At 42.2% G+C, this 23,883-nt stretch overlaps 1 protein-coding gene across 12 annotated transcripts in view; it reads right to left on the reverse strand.

The window, feature by feature from the left end:
• Window positions 1–1,833: 1,833 nt before the first annotated feature.
• LOC134226083 (sodium/potassium-transporting ATPase subunit alpha) overlaps window positions 1,834–23,883 on the reverse strand; it is a 209,110-nt gene continuing 187,060 nt past the window's right edge. For 8 of the 12 annotated variants that reach the window (XM_062706624.1, XM_062706709.1, XM_062706693.1 and 5 more), the window contains 4 exons: window positions 22,988–23,082; window positions 17,278–17,452; window positions 4,806–5,038; window positions 1,834–4,726 (listed from right to left, as the gene is read on the reverse strand). In XM_062706624.1, the coding sequence (XP_062562608.1) occupies window positions 4,606–4,726; window positions 4,806–5,038; window positions 17,278–17,452; window positions 22,988–23,082 (624 nt within the window). In that variant the 3' untranslated portion in view covers window positions 1,834–4,605. Of the gene's footprint in view, window positions 4,727–4,805; window positions 5,039–17,277; window positions 17,453–19,749; window positions 19,845–22,026; window positions 22,122–22,987; window positions 23,083–23,693; window positions 23,789–23,883 lie in introns of all 12 variants that reach the window. The other 4 variants (XR_009983398.1, XM_062706641.1, XM_062706632.1 and 1 more) reach the window with 4 other exon arrangements.

The following is a 23,883-nucleotide window of genomic DNA, read 5'->3' on the forward strand; positions in this document are numbered from 1 at the left end:
TTGGCTTGCGTTGGACAGTACGCCGGGATGAGCGCGATTGTGCCGACCGAAGTGGTGATTTCGACACCGATGGCCTCGATGACACTGAGCTGGAAGCTTGGAAGCAGACGACAGTTGATGTTGTAGCGAAGAGCGATGGCCACACCACCTCCCCTGGTCGGCCGGTCGAGTCGCACGATGCGGAAGTCCGGGATGTTGATGTTCACCTCTGGTTTTCGGTGCGTTTCGGTGATGAACGCCACGTCTATTTCCTTCTCATCAAGGAAATCCTTCAGCTCAATTATTTTGCTCTTGAGCGAGCAAGCGTTCCAGTTGACCAGGACCACCCTAGCAGCCATTTTCGATGATGAACATGCCAAGAGTGAAGACCTGGTCGAAGCGGGTTTTGCAGCCGCGCAGCCGAGTGGAGAGCTGCGCGAAGATCGGCATCAGTTGCTCCGGAGTGTACAGCGGAGCAGATTCTTCCGGTGGGACGGCTTCGTTCTCCGACTGCCGATGGAACCCAGGAGGAGGGAGCGGGGGCCATTCGCTAGTGGATGGTGCCGACGATGTTGGAGCTTGGACCGATGCAGCTGCCGCTGCCAGTCGCTTGTGCGGCTGTAGCGGTGGGAGTATTGGAATCACACGTTGATTACAGGAACAGGGTTCTTCTTCGGAATGGTCCTGCTGGAAGCCTTCTTCCGGATTTCCAGGAACTCGGCTCGCTTTGAGCAGCCCTTTGTGGTGGCCCGATGCTTGTCGCCACAGTTGTCGCACTTGGGATCGGCCACCTCCATTTTGTCACACTCATCAGTCAGATGGGGCTCGCCACACTTGTTGCAGCGCGGCTTCATGCGGCAGTTCCTGGTGCCGTGCCCGAAATTGAAGAAGTTGGTGCACTGCGTGACGTCACGGTGCACTGGCCGATATCGCTCCCAGTCAACGACGGTGTAATTTATAACGCCGACCAGCTTCAGGTCCTTCCACGTGGTGGAGCCGTGCTCCAGGTGGACCAGGTAAAGCTGGTCGCGATATCAGCTCAGCTTTTTACTCCTCTTCCTTCATGTCGTGGAGTCCTCGCAGCAAAGCCTTTAGCGGCTTCGTGCCGGGGTGGTCATGAGTGTAGTACTCATACTTGTGGACCTCGAGGAACTCCACGACGGATTGATGATGGTCCTTGTTTGCCGGCATTACTTTCACGCCCTCGCTGCAGAGCCGAAAAGTACATTTCAGCCCTTTAGCGATCAGCTGGCGAATTTTTGGGAGCATTTCCGGTGGATCGCCCTTGACAAACACGGGCGGGCACTTCTCTTTCCGCTCCGGTTGCACCTGCGGCAGCTGCGATTGCTGCTTCTTTTTTTTTGGCGGATTGCCGGCGTCATCAAACGACAATGGCGAGAACACGTTGCTCTGCAAAAGCTGCTTGGGGGGGGTTACCCGCGCCTCCAAGATCAGTGCGCTTAGGCACTTTTCCAGCAACCGAATTGGCCACCGAGTCTCCCATGACGGGTCCGGGAGAAAATAACGCCAACGCGACGAAGCGAAAACGTAAACAGCGAACGAACGAGAAAAAACACTTGGAAAAAATGCGCGAGCAAAAAACACGTCCGTACGTGCTGCTGTCTCGAACTGGAATGAGCACACGCATTGTTGTGAACAGCACAAAACCTTCGGAAAAAGCACTCCACAACAGAGGGGAAATGTGAAATGTGGGGAAATGTGGCCGCTTGAATTCATGGCGCTGTATGAACAGTAATGGAAATCGTTACAATTGTGGGATTGCAGATCAAATCGAGAATCAAGGAAACCCTGTGATATGACAAAAAGTTACACCACGCCCCAAATAAAACGAACTTTCGTTACCATTTTTCGTCGTTTTTGTTAAATACTATTGTTCTGATTTTTTATTCTTGACAATTCTGCTTTCACCACCGTTCTGCTCTTGCTGCATTATCTACCGGGAATTGCTCCGCTTCTAGAGACTGCTGGTTGCTGCTGACTGTTGATGGTTTTTCGTCTTCATTTTTTTTGTTACTGAATGTTTTCTTAGTTTAGCTTGCTTCTACTTATCAATCTTGGTTGTTTTTTTTTCTTTTGTTTGAAAATGTCCTCTGCGCGTATGTTTGTGGGTGTGTTCTGTGTCTGGCTGGGCTGGGAGTTTGTTTGTGGGGGGTTGGTATCAATTGGAATCGATTTTGTTTTCATGAAGAGAAATATTGTTTCCTTGTTTTTTTTTTGTTACTTTAATCTTAATCTTATTTTCAAAGTGTGTGGTGTCTGTGTGTGTATTTGCGTGTCATTTTCTGATTCGCTCTGTGTGAATGTGTGTTTTCTGGTTTTTGTATCTGTTCTACAGCAGTTATAACGAGTTTTCTTGTTTCCTTTATTTATTGGTATTAATTCAAATAGCCTGCTTTTTCTTTAAATTTAGCTAACTTGGTTTATCTGCGGTTTGTTTTCAATTTACATTTAAATGGTTTTTCTTCTTCTTTGTATGCTGAAATACTTTTTTCTTTTCGTTTTTTAATTAGTTTACAACAATCGGGCAGTTTTATGTGACGCGTTGCTTACATTTTGTCTGCTTTCTATGTACTTGTTTTTAATATTAGACGCTTGGATTTTAATCTGCAGCTTACTGTTGTTGTTGGTTGTTGTAATTCTGCTTATGTTTTTTTCAGAAATTGTTGGTTTATGTTTTCAGCTTAAAAATCAACAATTATCGCTTTTTATGCACTAATAAATAAGAGCTCATTAAAAATCGATCGACCACTTCTGGGTGTTGCTTCTTATGAAATAATTCTGGAAGCAGTACTGGGATTTCCTCTTTTTCTTTCAATCTTCCTCCCGGGAAGGGCGGGGGCTGGGTGTTAGCGACGCACTTGACAGCGAAGAAACTTGGTAAAGTCCCCTCGTCTGGATACGGCCCTTTTTGGGAGGAAGACAAGAGCGTACACCCCAATGCCAGTCTTCCTGAAGCATGAAAGCGATCTTTTTTATGAAGGATGTAAAACAAGAAAACAAGAGAGGAGAATAAAAAAACACGACGAAAAACGAAAAAAGTAGAAACTGAAACATGGGGAACGGGGAGGAAAACCAAGTCAAGGGACAAAAAGGAGGAGAGGGAGATAAAATGGAACGTACAACAACAAGAGAAGGAATAAAAACGATCTTTAAAACAACTTTTATTCACTTCTAATATATTCACTTCACTTTCGTTAACAAATTTTCCTTGCGCTTATCCTTGTTTTTTTTCTTCTTATTTGCTTCTACTAAATTTTAGTTCTTTGTTGATTCTTCTCACTACTACTAGAGTTTCTTCATTATTTTTAAATTTTTTAAATTAGCTTTTCTTTGTAACTAACAACGAGTTGATTTCATTTCTTTTTTATTTTTAATTTATTAATAATAAGAGAATGATGAAAGATAGAGAGGAGAAGGGAGCGGCGAGGGGGCGAGGGTGGCGGGGGGGAAGTAGTCCCTGCTCGAGACGATATTGGGCAGGACTGCGGGGAGCAAGGTCGAGGGGAAGCGGTGGATTAGAGGAGGAGGTGAAAGTGGCGGAGGTGGGTGGTTAGCGAATAGAGACAGAGACAAAGAGGGAGAGCGGGCGGGGTTTGTTCCGAGTGCATTGCCGAGCGCACGAGAGAAGAGGTGTTCGAATGTATGTTTGTGTGGTTTAGTTTTTTGTTTATGTTTTTATTTTGAACATCATTATGGCGAATGAAACGAACACTCACACGACGAAACATCTATTTTCGGCTTCGAGTACGCGTGAGAATGGCATGTGACATAGTACACAATGGCTGTCAGTGTGGTTGCGTGTGTTGGTATGAAGATAAGCGCACACGGTTTGGATTACTGTTTACTTGTTTCGCTTGTTTATCATTTATCCTCAATTTTAGTAAAATGTCCTCTCTCGCTCTTCGCTTCATCAGCTCTTAGGCTGCTAAAGAGTCTCTGTCTGTGGTTTAAAAACTAACACGAACGCGCGATGTTTCTTCAATAACGATTAGCTGCTCCGAAAATGCGCAACTGGCGAATGTGAGTGATTGTGTGTTTTTGTGTATGTGCACGTGTGTACGACGATGACTGATGGGCCGGGTGCAAATGTGTTGGTTCGACTGGAGCCGATCGCGTTCTAATTGCTGCTGCTGCATGACATCTCTTTTGCTTGTGTTTGTACGACAAACGCGTGTGGCTCTCTTCTCCTTTCTCCGCTACACAAAGTTTCCATGGCAACATCCATACGCATGTGAAGGGGGACAGGGCGAGTGCATTTGTGTGCGTGAGATAATAATATAGATGCAAGGGGGGGACTTGTCGGTTGTGAATGTGAGAATGTGCACAAGGGGGAATTGAGTTCGATGAGGACGGGAGATACTGCTTCTTATCTTCTTCACGACTTTTCCGCTAGTATTTTTCATCTTCGTGTGTTTCATCTTTTTTTGTGTGTCTGTGTGTGTGGAAATCATAATTTATAACGTTATATAAATTTAATAATTAAAAAAATATAATTACTTTTTTATGCTCATTTTTTGTTATTTTTTACGATTCTTTTTTATCTCCAGTTTTTTCAGTTTTTCATTCTTCTTTTTAATTAATCTTTTTAAATATAAATTTGTTGACCTAATAGTACGTTTCTTGCTCTAACCAGCCACCTGGGTTGCGTCTCAAGTAGAAACGACGAATTTCGTCGTACACGAAGATGGCCAAGCTGAACGGCAAGGCTGGCAGCCACCAAACGAATCTGCACGGAGAGAAAAAGTGCATTAGAATTTGACAGTAGGTAGATCGATAGACAACGGGAAAAAGAAAGCGATACTCACTTGAGTGGGAACATGCGCAGACCCTTGTCCATGCCGGGCGTATACGAGAGAATCGCAGCCAATATCGTCTCGAACACGAGACCGAAGTTGAGCGCCCAGTTTCTCATACCCTGGTGGAAAATCGAGTTACGGCGGGTCTTGCAAATGATCAAATCGGCCCACTGGACGACGACGATCGAAACGAAGAACGCGGTGTGGCAGGTGAACTCCAGGGTCTTGCGGTCACGGTAGGTCTGCGGGGCAGGGGAAAGAAAAAAACGAATAGGTAAATACAATTTCTTACGATGACTGTTACAATAATTAATATATGGAGCACAGGGCACAGACAAACAGACCAAACATGAATATCAGATAATAAATATTTGAAAGCAAAATTTTCTATGTGTTATATCTGTTTGTCTGTTGAATCAATTTTATGCCAATAAGAATCAGAATTCTACATTAATATGCTATTTGAGATAACATCGCTCTGTAATATCCTCATTAAGATTTCGTTAACTTCAAAACATCTATAGGTATAGCTCAAGACAAAATTTTCAAAACGAATTATCTACTTTTGTAAACAAAGATTCAAACGACGATTTGACGAATCTGATAGCTCTCCCACGCAAGCCAACACCACCAATAGGTAGGTGAAAGTTTCCGCAAGCGGACGAGATCTTTAAGCGTCTAATAATTCCTGATGCGATCGTTGAAGCTAAGACAACGACTACACCTGACGATCGGTGCGAAGAATAGGTATGCCTCTATGCCTACGAATCGTGAAGTTTGTCTTGGAGTGACTGCAACAGACAAAACATTTGCGTTGCCGGTGGCAACCATACGTTGATGCCAGGATCCTTGCTAGCAGGATCCGTAGAGTTCTCCTACTATGAGTTTGAAGGGATTAAGAGCAAGTTCTTGACACTGATTTTCGACGCTCTTGAAACCATTCGTCCCACTTCGGTTGAACTACAGAGAGAGCATTTCCAGCAGCTGACAACATTGCCAACAATTGGCGATGCGGATTGAGAGATGAAACGCTTACTATGTTATGTCTACTTTGTTTCACTTTGCCCAGCTCAACAGCAATTATATTATCATTTGAAGCTTGTCAATAATATTTGTTTTTCGCCCAGAAGCCAATAACGTAAGTTTCCACAAACACCGATATTTTACCGGTATTACCGGTATTGACTCCACCAAATACCGGTATTTGTCAAAATTGGCCAATACTAACCACCCTACCCCCAGCTGACCTTGATGATATCGATGTTGATGTTGCGAGGTACTTAGAACCCGGGTTGAGCTTCCCAGACTGCCCGATCACTGGAGGGGTTGGGACTTATAGCCTTGGAGTCAGGCTTGTAAAATGTCATCTGCATGTCATTTGACCAATTTGTTCATAACTTTCTTCGGAAGCCAAATCTACTTTATAATTTTAGATGCACTCATAACGCTTGAGTAGGGCTATATTTTTGTCCAAGGGTACATTACTCTAAATATAACATCTGCGGCTGGAAAGTGAAAACTCTCCAAAATGTCACGTTCTGCGAAAATTATACAAACGAATGCAAATGACATTTTACAACACTGCTTGGAGTAAACCAAAGAATGCCCGAAAGCTACATGTTGTGGAAACTTACTCCCGAGATTGATCCCGGGATGCCTATGAAGCCGTTTGTGTTAAATTAGTTCATATAGGACTCCATATTTCACCAAACAGATGAGAACGGCAGTGCTGGCAGTGTCGTCGGGCAATGTTTCCCTGATGCTAACATGTATATGATAGGTATTCCTGGACACGGAACGCTGACCCTAATATCCAACTCCGCCAAGGAGAACACCCCGAAGTGCCCCGGAATACAAGCGAAGGTCGTGTTCGGTAGCATGTTCTCCAAGGTGTCTTGGATCCAGGTGTGCTTAGGCTCGTCGGTCGCTCTGGAGTGCGGAAATAACGCTGGCAGAGTCAGACAGGACGAGGATGGGTTTCCTGGACGGGTAGGTGGCGACGATGAATGTCGCAGCTGCTTCTGCCGAGAAGATGCTGCTCATATCCGGGAGGCTGTCAGAGACAGTGAAACCGGTCCCGTGACACCAATGTCGAATCCACGACCCGAAACCGACCAATTCGTAAACCTGTTTTCGTGGTTATGAACATCTCTGTTAAGAAGCTCAGCCACCGACCTTCTAAGAGCCATGAAACTATCACCCATGCGGAAGCTGTAACCTATGGATATATTTACAATGGCTGATGAGGAGTGCCAGCTCCTCGCTCCTTGCCAGTGAACTCGCGCCACTGGAGGAAGACTGTCGCGGGCCATTGTGTGAATGAGGAGAGGGGTCCTGTATTTTCCAGAACGCTGTTCGAACGTGGCGGTTTTGCGGCAGATGGCCGCCAGCACACCGTGGCGAAAAGGCAAGATGTATGTCTCAGCACAGGCATAATCGGCTAGTGTTGAGAATAACAATCCTGAGGAATTGGCTCGAAGGTAGCAATTACAAGTCGGTGACAGAGTTTTGACGAAGATGCGGTGGACGATACTGCCGTAATCTGAAAAAGTGACGTACACACCATTTTCCAAAAATGTTGTTAACGAGTAATACTCATCGAGCTCTTTAACAGAAAAATGGAAAACATGCATGTTTTAAATTGGCGCTTCAGGTCAGTTCAATGCCGTAGAGTAGGCGGCTATCAATGATAACCTGTTCGAGCTTTAACCGGAGCCCTCTTTTGTTTGTTCGATGATGCTTCGACAAGGTCCAAATTAGGTGAAGCCTACTGAGTTCGCTCAGCGGAAGACTGCACTGGCTGCAGATTGTGTCTTGATCCGTGTACGACAACCGGCAGAATATCGTCTGCATATACAAAGATATTGGATATATATGTTGGATATATATTTGTAGCCGCGGTAAGACGCGCGGCTACAAAGCAAGACCATGCTGAGGGTGGCTGGGTTCGATTCCCGGTGCCGGTCTAGGCAATTTTCGGGTTGGAAATTGTCTCGACTTCCCTGGGCATAAAAGTATCATCGTGTGAGCCTCATGAGATACGAATGCAAAAATGGTAACCTGGCTTAGAAACCTCGCAGTTATTAACTGTGGAAGTGCTTAATGAACACTAAGCTGCGAGGCGGCTCTGTCCCAGTGTGGGGATGTAATGCCAATAAGAAGAAGAAGAAGATGTTGGCGATTAGATAACGAAACACCTCGTTCATAGCCACGAAGAATAACATGACAGCTAGAACTGAGCCTTGTGGAACTCCTGTTTTCTCTGGAAAGGTCCTCGAACAATGATTACCCATCATAATTTGAAAACAGCGTCCTAACGAGGAAACTCCGAACAAAAGCAAGGTGGCTGCCGGAAAATCCACACTTTTTCGCTGTTGGAGAGACGAAGGCGAAGAGAGACGAAGATCTACTGGTGATAGCCCGCTGGGGGCTCTCCTTAGCCGTGCGGTAAGATGCGCGGCTACAAAGCAAGACCATGCTGAGGGTGGCTGGGTTCGATTCCCGGTGCCGGTTTAGACTATTTTCGGATTGGATATGGTCTCGACTTCCCTGGGCATAAAAGTATCATCGTGTTAACCACATGATATACGAATGCGGAAATGGTAACTTGGCTTAGAAACCTCGCAGTTAATAACTGTGGAAGTGCTTAATGAACACTAAGCTGCGAGGCGGCGATGTCCCAGTGGAGAATGTAATGCCAATGAAGAAAAATAAGAAGAAGAAGAAGCCCGCTGAAAATCAGATGGATAGAAGATATTTCCCGAGAGCGTTGGCCACCTCAAAGGGATCAAAGATGGTACGATCCGGTGCGTCGAGATGTATGGAAAAAGACCTTTGCTTATCACTAAGTGCGTTTACTTTTCCCCAGAATTCGGCTGCAGATTGGCTGGGGCTGGGTGAATTGAGAAAATCCATCCACTGTTTTCTCTTTGCTACTAGAATTACTGGCATGCATTCATGGTGTTTTTTCTGTATAGTCATGGTTAAGGTGACCAGCGGGAAGTCCGCAGCGCTCCGAGGGTCTTCCTTCTCGTCTTAAACACACGGCGCGTGTCGTCCGACCACCAGCGGCGTGCATTTCGTCCAGCCCGCTGGTTAGTTTGTGGTACGCACGCAACAGTAGCGCCATCTAGCCCTCCGGGTGAAGCCAAGGGCGAAACATGGACAGTGACCAAAATCGGATAATGATTGTTCCCGGGTAGGTCGGTGGACATTTACCATTTAAGTGATGGTCCAACTGGCTGCCGTCACGTCAATGGTGGTAGCCGAGGGGCCGTTAAAAAAGGTAAGCAAACCGTTGTTAAGAGTTACTAGGTCCGTGTTCTCGAAAGATTCGAGAATCGCGATATCACAGGGATAAGACCTGTGGTCACCCCAGGCTAGATGATAAGCGTTCATATCCCTTATGAGAAGGATAGGGGCGGGAAAGTGGTTAATGATATCGTTTACGTATTCTCGATGCCAGGTAAAGAGCCACAGGGTAAGTAGAGATTTACCACGCTGACTTGGTAATTACCTCGGAGACGGACGCTGACAACTGGAAAGTCTTCGTCGAGCTGAATTACATCGAACGAGATATCCCGAAAGATCCCAATCGCTACTGAATGCCAGATATTTGAACCTACATTGATGGTTCATTTGTTCTTCCCTCCAAGGGAGCGGTCCATGCAGTCGAGTACAACCCGATTGGCCTCCTAAAGCCCCGGCCAAATCCTTACTGTCAGTTTGGATAGGGAGGATATATTAGTTTAGTTCGTGTTGCTATTACAGACCGAGAATATATCTGCATCTCCACAATTACCACGGGAAGGAAGTTGTGTTAGTTGGGAGGAGTTATCAGTAACATAGATCGGGATTCACCATGGAAATTGATGTGACCTATGATACAACTGTATTAGAATTTCCTTATCTTGTTCAATTGTTCATCCTTCGCCAGAATAAACAATCAATCGCTCAAAGTGAGCGATTTTTTATTTGAATTTTGGATTAGGCGCCCGTTAGGAAAGCAGAAAAGAAGCGGGATTGAAATTGAAAATAAGGAGATATTCACAACCACATTGATAGTAATAGCAAAGCTATTGCAATAGACCCTTATTTTATCTAAATTTAAGGTTAAATAAGAATGCAAAGCCAGACATATTCTGTTAATTTACATTTATTCTAAATGTCGTTTGTTTTTCATTAATTTCTTTAGTGTGGGTAATGACTATGTTTTCATTCAGTTTGTTTTCAACTATTGTTCATTCTTATGGATTCCATTATTGTAATTGAAATGCATTGTTGAAAACAGAGTTAGCAAGATTTATTACCGTAATAAAAGTAGACTACAGCCTCAGGAAGTTTTTCAATCGCTAAATGTGTAGCAAGGACTAAGATAAAATGTTACACTTGTTGGTATTTAACTTGTTCATTGAACGACTGAAAAACTGAAAGACTAAAAACTAAAAAGACTGAAAGTCTGAAATATTGAAACACTTGAGGGCTGAAAGACTGAAAGACTGAGAAAGAATGGAAGACTGAAACTTTGATAAATTGATAGACTGAAGGATTGGAATGCTGAAAGATTTTAAAAACTGGAAGACTGAAAAACTGAGAGATTGGAATATTTTTAAAAGGACATAAGAAGAAAAACCTGAAAAAGTTAAAGACTGTGAGAAACTTGAAAATTGCAATATTGAAAGACTACAGGCTTAAAGATTGAAAGTCTGAAAGATTGAAAGACTGGCACACTGAGAGAGTTTTCGAAAAGAATAAAAAAGGAAAAAACTGAAAAACAACAAGACTGAAAGACTGAACGGCTAAATGACTGAAAAACTGATAGATTGAAAGACTGGAAAACTTAAAGATTGAAAGACTGACAGTCTAAATGACCGAAAGGCTGAAATTCTGAAAGACTGAATGACTGAAAGATTGGAAGACTGATAAACTGAAAAAATTCTGAAACATTGAAGAACTGAGAGACTGAGAGTCTGAAAAACCAAAAGCCTGAGAGACGGAAAGACTGGAAGTATGAAGGACTGAGAGACTGGAAGATCAAAAGACCGAAGGACTAGAAAACTGAGAAGCGGGAAAATAGAAAAACTGAATGACTGAAAGAAAGAAGTGAAGAAGTGGAAGACTTTAATACTTCAAGACTGAAAAAACGGAAGACTGAATTACAGAAGCATTAAGAAGCTGAAAGAAGGACTGAAGAACTTGTTCGCTAAAATTCTAACTAAAATACTGTAATGTGAAGAGTCGTTAGTCGCTTTCGTAGCTTCCTTTATGTGTAACTCTCAAGAATTGTTCATCCATAACAAAAACCCCCATCAAAGTAATTCTTCGTTCTTGGTCCTCACGCAAATTGTTGCTACAATCGAAAACTCCTTTCTCTGTTCACAGCCGAACACATCGAAACGATATCACAAAATATCTACACGATGTCACCCAACTGACAAGGACTACACATATCTAAAGTTTAACAGTGTGCGGGATTGTTTAGAAAGAGAAAGACATAATAGCGGTAAAACAAAGGGGTGCTCTTCCTGCCCCAGGGTGCAATCACGCCCCGTCCTCCCTTATGTCAATTTGATGACCGCTAGTACTGTCGGCCAGGCAACGCAAAAAAAAAGCTTGAGGCCACTACACTAGGTAACATAGCAATTTAATTCAAATTACTGAAAAACATACTCAACAGACTGTCATCGAAACTATACTTCGAATCTATTTTTTTTTCTCAAAACTGCACATTTGCACGATATAAAATAATTCATCTAAGGAATTCGCAGGCATAAAAAACTTTCAGTTCGAAAATTTATGGCAGCGAAATTGATTTGCTGCCATTCACACGCGCTAACTACTTCGATCCTCAGAATCTGTTAAAGATAGTATTGGGGCTGAACTCATTAAGCTGGCCCCGGAAAAGCTGACCCCTTGTTTGTACAAACTGATAATCAGTATCTGGGAAACAGTTAAAATAACACTCCAAATTATCTTCCGTCGTCTGTCTCCCGTATTGAATGAGCCAACTTTGTTGACGGTTGCTGGACAATGTCCCGATTATCAGATCCCAGCGGGTAAGAGCCGTTTGGCCGAAAACCATTCGGTCAAATGCCATTTGGCTGAAAAGTGTTTAGTGGAATGTACTTTTTGGCTGGACATGCCAGTAGTCATTTGGCCGAAAGGGCTATACAGCCGAAAAGGGCATTTGGCCAATAGTGCCGTTTGATCGGAACAGTCGTTTAGCAGAAAGGGGCCGTTTGGCCGAACAGACCATTTGAGCATGAGAATGAGCATAATTGACCGCTCGCGGTTGCTACTCCAGTATTTCCGGATTAGCTGACTCCAATATTGCCGGATTAGGAACCAGCAGATGTTACTGGGGGTTTGGCCGAACAGGCCATTTAGGCGAAAAAGTCGTTGGACTGAAAACGCCGACCTTAATGGTCGTTTGGCAGAGAGGATCTCCATTAAAAGTGAGAAGTGAGGAGGCCTCTCACTTTTAGTTTCGCACTTCTATTTTTTTTTACAGTGAGTAAGAAGTTATGGAATGGAGGAATGGAGATGGGTTCCTTCTGGAATAAATCCCGCTGACTTTGCGGAAAGTCGGTCCTGATTTCGCCTCAAATGATTCGTGGTTCACTGGACCACGATTTCTTTATGAATCAGAAGAATTCTGGCCTCAGCAAATCAAGACACCTATCACAACTGAGGAACTTCGATCAAACCACGTCCACTGCACCACTCTTCCGTTGATCAACGTTTCTAGATTCAGCAGATGGACCAGACTACACCGAACAATGGCGTTTGTGCTTCGATTCATCGACAATATACGACGGAAGTCTAGAGGCGACATGCTGCAACAAAGTGCTCTCCAACAAGTCGAACTAAAGCGGACCGAAGAAGGGTTGTGAAAGATTGCGCATTCGGACGCATTTCCTGAAGAAATCGCCTCCCTTTCAGCCACAAAAGGATCTTCACCCAACGCCCGACATGAACGTGTTGCTAAATCAACCTCCATCTACAAAAACTGGCCATTTCTTGATGTAAATGGAGTACTTCGAATGCGTGGGAGAATCGGTGCTGCAGCCTTTGCACCGAACGAAGCTAAGTACCCAGCCATTCTCCCTAGGCAACATCTAATTACGTTTCTCCTTACAGACTGGTACCATCGCCGATTCCGCCACGCTAACCGTGAAACCATCGCCAACGAAATGCGTCAGCGATTCGAAATAGCGAAGCTCTGAGCACGGTGTCTCTGTGGGGAAATATTATTTTTCAAAAATCAGTATCTTTGAAACACGCAAACACCCACCCAAGTACATGCTGGTGCAAACTCCATTGAAATCTCAAACGATAGCCGATTTAACTCCCTCCAAAATGTATGGAAAAATGACCCCCGATAGAACATTTTGAAAATGCACCTACGTGAAAAAGGAAAACCTATACTTTCGTGTAGTGGGTGTTTTAGAGAAACTGATTTTTTTGAAAATAAGACTCTTTGGATAAAGACACCGTGCCGAGCATTGATCCAAAAGGTCACCAAAACCTGTAGAATATGTGAAGTGAGGAAAGCCTTCCCTAGCCCCCCTGACATGGCTCCTCTACCAGAAGTCCAACAGAAACCGTACGTTCGACCGTTCACATATGTTGGCCTTGACTATTTCGGACCATTATTGGTTAAAGTTGGTAGGAGTCAGGTGAAAAGATGGGTAGATGACTACTTGTCTTACCATCCGGGCGGTACGCTTAGAGGTCATGCACAGCCTTTCAACGGAGTCTTGCATAATGGCAGTTCGACGCTTTGTGTCACGTCGCGGCTCGCCTGCGGAGTTCTATACGGATAACGGAACGTGTTTTCAAGGCGCGAACAATCAACTGGAGAAGAAGAAAGTGGTAGCACGCAATCAAGTACTGGCCGCCACATTTACGACTGCTACTACACAGTGGCGTTTCATTCCACCTGCTGCCCCCATATGGGTGGCGCTTGGGAGCGGCTGGTCAAGTCGGTCAAGGTAGCCATGAGTTTGGTGTCAGAAGCACCACGCACACCAGACGATGAGGTCCTGGAGACGGTACTGCTCGAGGTGGAGGCACGTGAGGCACGCTTGAGTTTGCAGACCAGAAGGCTCTCAACCCCAACCATTTTCTCCTGAGGTCATCCAGCGAAGATAAGGTTCAACCGTTTGGACCAATCGCAAATCCGGCGGTGCTGCGTAGTGGATGGAGACTAGCGCAGTCAATCACAGAAAAGTTCTGGGTTAGGTGGCAGAAGGAGTATATTCCAGTGATCACCCGACGAGGGAAATGGTTCGAAGAAGTGAAATATATCGCGGTAGGGGATGGTCGTGAGCGAAACGGCGAGGTACCAGTGGGTTAGAGGACGAGTAGAAGCAGTAGTGCCGGGGCGTGATGGGAGAGTTCGGCAAGCATACGTCCGCACATCATCCGGGGTTCTACGGCGGTACTTGACGTGCGAGAGAGCTTGAACTTCTGTCAGGGGCTCCTGAGGACCAAACAAGGTTCACGGACGGGGGGATGTCACGACAAGACCCCCTGGTACTGGTCAACTGTGACTGGTCAAGCTATTAGTCTAAACTGTGACCAAATCACCAGTTGCGGATGATCGTATGAAGAAGAGAGCTATCGATGATGATGGACACCGACGAATGGGACCAAAACAATAAGTGGGAAGAATTGCAAATGATCCAGGTACAACGAAGTTGGTGTGATTCTCTACAAACTAAAACTTCTTATAATAGTGATTAAAATCTAAAATTTTTAAATACAATATACGGCTAGATCAACAAAAATCCACGGCATATGTTGCTCTTAAGCTCTATCTTAAGTTAAACCTACATTGCCTCTGGATTTGGTAAAGTAAGGTGTCTATAAGACCAATTGAAATCGTGATGAGGATGGGCCAGGAAAAGGCCTAGGCTGATTCGTGCGACGCTGGATGGGGAAGGTGCGATATTGCCCACATTTAAATAAATACAGTCGCCTCTCCACATCTCGATATTGAAGAGACTATCAAGATAGGGAGATATCGAGAAATGGAAGCAAAATTGAAATGGGTACTAGATCCAAAAAAGCTCGTTGCTATGAAAAACGTCAACAAAACAAAAGTCATGGTCAATCAGTCTAAAAATTTGAACATATCGACCTTATGTCCTTAGACTGAATCCAGAGCAAAATATGATCAGAATACATCGAGATAGAGAGATATTGAGATAGGAAGGCTATCGAGATGTAGAATGCCCAAATGTATGCAGATTGAAGGGACCGAGGAAACCATCGACATAGAGAGAGATATCGAGATATAGAACATCGAGCTGTAGAGAGTCGACTGTATTACTTTTCAATAGTACCTACTATTGAAAAAGTTTAGAATCCACAAGCGCGGTAGAAAAAAAAGTATCTCTTCAGCAAAGTTGTAGATCTAGCAAAAATATGGCATTTTGCTTTAAAAACTTTTTTCCTACGATGAATACTTTCGGAGTTAAGAGCGATTTTTATGGAAGCACCCTTAAATTCTGTTTTTAAGTATAATTGTTTTTCTATTAAACAAAACTCAGACTCGTGATGTTTCAGAAAGGTGCTTAAACTACGCGTTTTGATAAAAATTAATCTTAGCTACGACAATTATAAACAAAGTTCTACAATGCTTTAAGATTAGGTCGTGTTTGCAAAAGAGAGCCTCTCTTGGCTTCCTTTCTCTTTTAGTTATTACAGAGCTATCAAAAGTTTACTTCGGATCTCTTGATCTCATCTAATCTAAAGAAAATAGGCTTGTTTATCATACTGAAGTGCAAATGTAGTAAAAAATGCAAAACTAGCCCATGTATTAGCTAAAAAGAGCGAGAAAGTCTCTCATTTGCACATACGACCTATTCTCATAGCAATCTGGAGTTACGGAACTTTTTAAATCAACTTCACACTGAGTTCAATTGCGTATAGGGGAGAAGGTGGCAAATAGAATCACAATATCAAGTACTCTTTTTAAAGATCAGACTTCATAGTTTAGTGAGTGCCGATTTATAAACAAAAAAAATGCGTAATTCACAAATGTTGTATCTTCTTTATATATATACATTAAGGTGGCTCAAAAAACACTTTTTCAAATTTTTTGATGGGCCGCCCTCTTATTCGGTTCTATTTGATGCCCTGATGCTCTGGACAAAATTTCAGCCAAATCGGTCAACGTTTGGGCAGTGCTAAACTTGTTGGAAGTTTATATGAAAAATTGTATGCAGAAACATCCCAAAACAGTGATTTGCAGTTGGACGGCACAATTTACGACCAAGAACCATGATACTCATTCAGTTCTTGTAAAATAAAATACAGAATGTTATGCTGAAAACCGCGAGAAGATTAGAGTTTATTACGCAAAGATATTAGCATTTTACTGGAGTGTTGTAGGGGTGAATTTATTTCTTTTCAAAGGTAAAAGAAACGAAATTTGCTCAAACCCCACTTCAGAGAAATGCTAATAACTTAGCCGGGCAAACTCGAATCTTCTCGCGGTTTTCTGCTTAACATTCTGTATTAAATTCTCCAAGATCTGAATGAGTATCATAGTTCTTCATCGTAAGTTGTGTAGTCCAGCTGCAATTTACTGTTTTTGGATGTTTCTACATACATTTTTCCATATAAACTTCCAACGAGTTTAGCACTGGCCAAACGTTGACCGATTTGGCTGAAATTTTGTCCAGAGCATCAGGCCATCAAATAGAACCGAATAAGAGGGCGGCCCATCACAAAAATTGAACAAAGTTTTTCCCATACTAATTTGAGCCACCCTAATATACATATATATTTTTTTATTTTCTACTTAGTTGCGTATAAGGGACACAATGTCAGGTACAGGACAGGACAGTTTTAACTTTACCGTTTAAATGCGTGAAGGTTTGATGAGCCCCAATTCACATTTAAACATCAAGGGTCGTATCGATGGTGTCTTGCTTTTAACAGTACAATTCTCCACTTGGCTATTTGGAAGAATATGGAACCTTCATTAGTGTAACGAATAGTTTTGTGTATTGCTGAATTCAGTACTTCGTTAAAGCATAAATGAGTGGCAGGCAATTCATGGAATAAATATGTAAATAAATTTCCTACAGACTGCCTGCGACTGGAAAAAGAAATTGTGTTGGAGTTGGGCGCCATTGTAAGCAATTTTGTGTGCTGTTTTTGACAAACATTATAAAACTGACTACCATCACTAAGACTGAACTTAATCTCATCAGTATTATGGCTAGAAATTTTGAGATTCAAATGAACTGCAAGGAGTTCAAAATGTGAAACATGGTAAAACAAATGTTGCGGTTTCAAGTTGGGCGCCACTGTTACCATTTTAGAACGCTTCATTCTAATTATTCAAAATTATGTTGCTTTTTCTAAACTATTATACTTTTTGGAAAATTTTCGATTGGCAAAGTCCCGGATACTCTGGCACTTAATCGGCATCTTGTTTGCTGTATCCCAATGCAATAACACTTACCCATTCCTGTCCGTACGAGTCGGTCAGATCGTTGACGGCCTTCGAGTCCCAGCCCTTGCGCAGGCCGAACAGGTGCAGCGGCAAGAATCCATTCTCGGCCATGATGACGAAGTAGACGAAGAAGCCGGCGGCGGCCTGGATCATACCGATCTGTCCATAAGCCATCGAGATAAGTCTGCGGAAGCGCGTCGGCGATTGAAGAAGGCGAAAAAAAAAGGAAATGTGAGTAAACCTGATTCGACTGCCCATGGCGAGATCGTGAAGATATTTTTTTTCTGTAGAGCGGAAAGGTCTAATTGGGATTCGAGACAAAATGGCAGCTGATCGCGTTTCGGGTTCTTGATCATGTATTATTTTATGCATCAGCTGTCACTTTGTATTTTTTTTATTAGATTTTGCTAAAGGCAAGTAGATAGTTAGTGAAACCAAAACATAAGCACGTTAAACTTAAATCTAAATTAGAAGCATCATATTTGATACAGCAGGCCGAACACTTGGGAAGCAATTTCGTATTACATTTGTTGGACGAGTTCCCAAATATTCGCCTTAGAGTTAGTACAAACATACACAACTACAACTAACGAGCTATCTGAACCATGCAAAGGAGTTAGAGTTGATTTTGTTAGAATTAAGAGTAGTTATATCGAAATGTTATGAAGGGCAAGCAATTGGCATGCTAAATATTGGCGACAATCTCCCGTTGATGATTTACTTTCAGGGTAATGATACCGTCGAACGGACTACTTTGGAAAAGAAATGAAAGTGATTATGAACAAAAAAGGCGTATAAGAGCAGTCAAGCTTCTGGAAAAGCGAAGGAAGAGAAGGAAAATAAACTGATATTCATTAGGAATCCAATGTTGTTCACGTTTTTGCAGCTACTTGAAGGGTTTTTGTTTACGACTAAACCCCTTGTTAAAGGTTGGGGGATATCACTGCAAAGTTCGCAAATAACATTAGATTGACTTTGTAAAGAAGAAATCGAATTCAACCAAGAAGTTTATAGAAAAAGTATTCTTCTTTTGTTTCGACGGCGGGTATACTCACGTTTTTGACAGTTGGACAAATTATGCCTAACGCATTGCGATGAGTTTGACACGTGCTATCAGAGGCGTCAAACTCGTCAGCGCGGGTGGAGAATGAGGCGAGTGACATTTGAAAAAACTCAAAAGCCAGGGATGTAACGGATAAATGGGAACTGGGCAGTTTGGGGGGGGGCATTGTAGTGGAATTGGAACATTTGGAAGCAGCGATAAGCGCGCGGAAAGCGGATGAGTTTTGTTTGTTTGTTGGTCTATTCAGATGGGCTAATGCTTCATCGCCGCATTAAGAACAACAACAACATTTAGAAGAATGTGGCAGAGTGGATTTTTGTTTTGTCTGCATTGTTTGATGTCAGTCTTGTTTTGTTGTTGTCAAGTGTGTTCTAATACGATGTTCCTGTGTAAGTTTCACTATTTCGCAATTGTATTGTGTAAAATCTAGTACAACAACAGCTAGAAATAACCAAACACACTAAGTAGATCGAGGTTGATACGATTTTGTGAGGTACGTGCTCACCAATTATGACTATTTGCCAACATCTAAGGGGTCAAGTTAAAACTGGAACGAACAAACACTGATCTACACAAGTATTGAGAAATAATGTTTATTCTCTAAACAAAATGGAACTCTTAACTGAAAACATCTAAAGCTAAACCAACGAAAAATAAAAACTTATACATGTTTCTGTGTCGGTAACGAATCTAATCAAAACCAGAGTGAAAGTGGTGACACATGTCATATCTAAAAATGCTATTTCAAGGTTCAAACATCTAAAACAAATTAAGGCAAACGAACGAATAATAACTAAACTAAACCATCTGACGAATTAAACTCTCAAGCTGTTCTAATTTCCGTACAGAGTATCGCAATGAAATCAACGCAAATTCATTTTGACAGACAAAGAGAGAGATGAAGACAGAGAAGGAAATTAGAAGTCAACGCTACATTCTAGTACTGCATATGTCAAATCGGATATTCCTCGAAGTGCTAGAACTAATCAATTGACATTGCTAATGTTGTCATTCCTGGAAATATTGACAATATGAGATCTACACAGTACGACTTGTGAGGCGTCTGCTCTGCCAGCATGGATGACAGCACCATAATTGATCGAAGTTTTCGCTTTCTTTTTTTCCAAACGCCCATGAAGTGTAAAGGTGTAAACAATTGGGAAAATTTAAGGCATTTGAGAACGTTATCGAAACTTGTGGCAACAGCTGGAGAGATACAATAACAAAGATCACAATTTCGTGTCAGCGTCTGTAGAAAAACAAACCAAATCTAACCCATAAAAGAGTAACCAACGAAAAACAAAAACATTGCGATTCGTTTGCAAATACATAGTTTATAAACAAAAGACTTGACAGGTGGTAAACAGCGGTTTTGACTGTTGTCATTGTTTTTTTTTTGTAATGGCGGTAGTCCTGACCTGCGGTTGACCAGATTGTCACGGTACGGATCTCTAGGACGGCGCTTCATAATGTCGCTCTCGGCGGCTTCGTAGGCAAGAGAAATGGCCGGTACCTGTGTGAGTGCGAGTGCGTTTCGTTGTCGTCATCGTCGTCGAATTCGGTGGAGACGCAAGACAGTTAGATGTTTATTTTTGGTTGTGGTTTGCGAGTACATTAGTTGTTATTGGTTTCGTAAGGTAGTAGTAGATTGTTGGTTGACAGTCGGTGAAGCGAGTGATGACGAGTAGTGGTACAGTAGGCGGATGTACCGATAAGTACAATGAGATAAGAAAACAACCGAGAAAGAAAAAAAAAGAAAAAGTAGTAAACGTTTGACGTTTCGATGCTTAGAGTCTACTACAGCAGTACGTTTGCTAATTGGTGGTATCCAATTACACCGGGGGCAACCGCAATGACGGAAAAATAAATCGAAGAAGAGAAAGTGTTGACAGATCTGTCCAACTAGCAATGACTCCGATAATTCGACAGAGAATTTGTTTACTCATGACAGCAGCGTGCGCTAATAGATTTTTGGCAGTTAGTTCATCGATACACACTGAAAGTGAGGTACTAGAGGGGGTTGTGATGATGGTTGGTGGTGTACCGAAAGATGGGAACATTCACGCGCTATCCGCAATCAGAGACCTGATATTTTGGCTTGCTCTAAATTAGGAGACAGAGTTGCTGCGGTTCAGTGTCTATTCTAGCATTCCAAAGGGCGGCAGATCCGCGCTCAGACAAAATACACAAGTGTGAACAAGAGTAAAAACTATTCTAATTTCACAAAAGCAAAATGTTGAGTTAGGCTAAAGGTTTTCGTTCAACCAATTGGATATGTAAACAAACAAAAAGTTTGTTTATTGAATTTTGTAGGCTTACAGTATGAATGTGTTTCGCTGTTAAGAATAAAACGTAGCAACGTTATGTGTTTGTTTTGAATGCAATATTTGTAAGTGTCATTTGGAGAAGGAAAGGAATGTTTATAGGGGACCGAGATTCTTGATGGGTGTGCATTTCAGAAGAATGGTGGATGATGAAAGAAAACTTTAGAATGACGGATGAAAAGCTATTTGGTGACTTACCTTCACGATTTGCTTCGATTGTCAAACATTTGTTTACAATCAATTCGATTAAAAAAGGAATGAACTGTTGAGGGCGATGTGAATGACAATACACGTACGAGAAAGGTTTTGTTTGTTTTGACGCAAATGACAGATGACAGATGAGGCAGAGAGTAAGGTATAGATGAATGCAATTAAGATACCTAATTGAACTAAAAGTAGAGGCAACCTTCACCAGAAAATTTACACGAATACAACACCAAAATCGGATGGCAACATCCGGGATAGAAGAAGGGTAGTGATACACGCGATCGTCTCGATCAAAGATGGATTCAGCTGGACGCACTTTTACTATGACTTAAAACAAATCCATCTGAGATCAAGCATTACCCAATCTAGGACTGATCACACGTGGGTAATGAAAGAAGGATCCACACACACTGACTAAAATCTAGAGATTCTACAGAAATTGACAGTCAAAAAACAGATTAGAACCGATACAAAAATTGATGAGTGATAGAAACAAAACCTCGGCGCCAATTGAAGTTTCCAAATATGGTTTAAAACAAAATTCAACGATGTAAACAAAGACAGCCGAATTAAACACGGATACTTCTTTTCGGCGGCCACGTGGGATTCCGCATCTTTACAACGGAGGTGGCAAAACGGAAATCTCACCGCCTATTCAGTTAAAAACAAACAATTTCGCAACATGGAACAGAACTTGTTAAGCAACAAAGGAAAAGGAAATTTGAACTGTTTTTGGATTGTTCTTATTTGTATTTTTAAAAGACCATTTCCACTTTTAATTAAATTTGCATAATTAGGGGAAGGTAATCAACAGCCCAAAAAATAGAATAAACAAAACAGAAACATAAAGGAAGACTTTATCGTAATTTGCCCTGTTTGTGCAGTCCAATTAAAATACAAACAAATAAAAATATCAATGCGTAATACAAAAAATACTGTAAAAGAAATTTATTGTAAAATTCGGTGCCATTTCACCTTTTTTTTATACCGAATAATGATTCCAATTCGAAAGGTTGAAAAACTACTAGAGGCCTTACGTTTCTACTGTTTATTCCGAGAAGTTAGAACTAAAATCGCTGTGGACTACCTTCCCCTAAACTGAATGTTTTTGTTTTTCCTCTGCCATTATCAGTGCAGCGGTGGAGGGCTTCTTGGTTTTTTTACCTTTCGTTGACCAATTTGTCAGTGAACGGATTACGTGGCTGACGTTTCATGATATCGGACTCGGCTTCCTCATAGGCTAGCGAAATGGCGGGGACCTGTATGTGTGAGGGAGTAGTAGCGGTGTGTATTTTTAGTCGATGTTTTTTTTTTAATTCGTTCATTCTTTCGATGTTGAAGATGGGCGCCATTTTCATTTTCTACAGGTTGACCTTGTTGGTGCAGGGTGATAATAATCAATTCGATGGCGGATGATTTAAAAACAAGAAAAAAACGTTTCTTTCTCCGTGTATGATTTCACATTAAATCGAATCTAACGGATAAACTTCAAATTTGATCTAAGAGCAAAAACAATAACAAAGCGTGTGAGTGATGGGTCATCTAAAACACCGAAAAAACTGGGCAAGTAATTGAATCCTGTGCCATCAACGAGCAGATTTGATAAACGGGCGAAAGAGCGGCGCGTTGTGGTGAAAACGAGAACTAAAAATGATGTTTTTTTTTTCAAATATACAAAGAATAAGTGCAGGAAATGATGTTTTGTTCACATCACTGTTGTGCAATAGGAGGGATCTGCTTGAGTGTTGTATTTTTTATTCGTTTGGTCGTGTTGGTGAGTGTATCTTAATTGCTTTTGTTTTGATATCTGAGTTGCATCGCGAGCAAAGTTCTTCCCCTTATAAATAAGGTTAGCGAGCATTCCAGGGCATAGTTTGTACATCCGAAGGTTAGTGTAAATCAAGACTGGACACCCATTTGTTCGCATAGCTGATAGATCATTAGTGCGCATGCAGCTTTCGCGGGCCTAGTTGGGAACAAAATTTGTTAATTTCCGATAGCGTTTTTTACCCAGCTGAGGTCACTGCGGAACATTCCTGTTAGGGTTAATATAGCCGTGGAATGTTTTTTTTTTAATTCAAGGCAAAGACGATAAACCAAATTCTGATTGGAAACCGATAAACACCTTTCGTTCACCAGTTTGTCGTTGAATGGGTCACGAGGCGGCCGTTTCATGATGTCGGATTCTGCGTGTTCGTAAGCCAGCGAAATGGCGGGTACCTATTTTTAATCATTTTTGAAGCCGCAGCAAAATATGAAATGGCGAAAAAATACAAAATTAAAATCCGTATTTGGGACGAAGCTGTAACTTATAACTATGGGATGGGGTTTTTTCGCGGACATACCTGAATATCACTTAATTTTAACAAATTTCTGTTTCTTCCAATGACAGAATTTACTGAGTGAAAAAAAAGATCGAAACAAGTGCTACTGATCAAGATAGGTACAAAGCGAAAAGAAAAGGATAAACTAAAAGAATTCTACAACAAGCAATCGACTTCTGTTCGGGTTTCTTCGTTTTAGCGAGCAGAAGAGCACACGAGAAGAGATCCCGTCCGAATGAGTGAGGGTGAGAGCCGCGTGAGCAAAGTGAGCAATTTCTATGCCGAGCGTATAAACGCTGTGGCGGTGCCAATTGGATTGATTCTCTAGCAAAGTTTATCTGTGTGAAGCTACGATATTATACTGTTTACTGTAAGATAGTATGACGGAAAAAAATAACAATCAAATCCAAAAAGAGAAAAGGAGTTGAAAGAGAATAAACAAGAGAGATCGAGCGGCTGGCCAGCGACGACTGAGCCTCGTGAGTGCGCAGTGTTTGTGAACGGTACCTCTCGTTGACCAGCTTGTCCTTGTAGGGGTCACGCGGCCTACGCTTCATGATGTCCGATTCGGACTCTTCGTACGCGAGAGAAATGGCGGGAATCTAACGACACCGAACGGATCCCGTGGAAGGTGAAGGGGTTTGCACGCAGTTCGAAAGAACCCCAAGTTTCAAAACACGCATTTGTGAGAGAAGAA

This window comes from Armigeres subalbatus, chromosome 1 (assembly GCF_024139115.2).
Source record: "Armigeres subalbatus isolate Guangzhou_Male chromosome 1, GZ_Asu_2, whole genome shotgun sequence".
NCBI lineage: Eukaryota > Metazoa > Arthropoda > Insecta > Diptera > Culicidae > Armigeres > Armigeres subalbatus.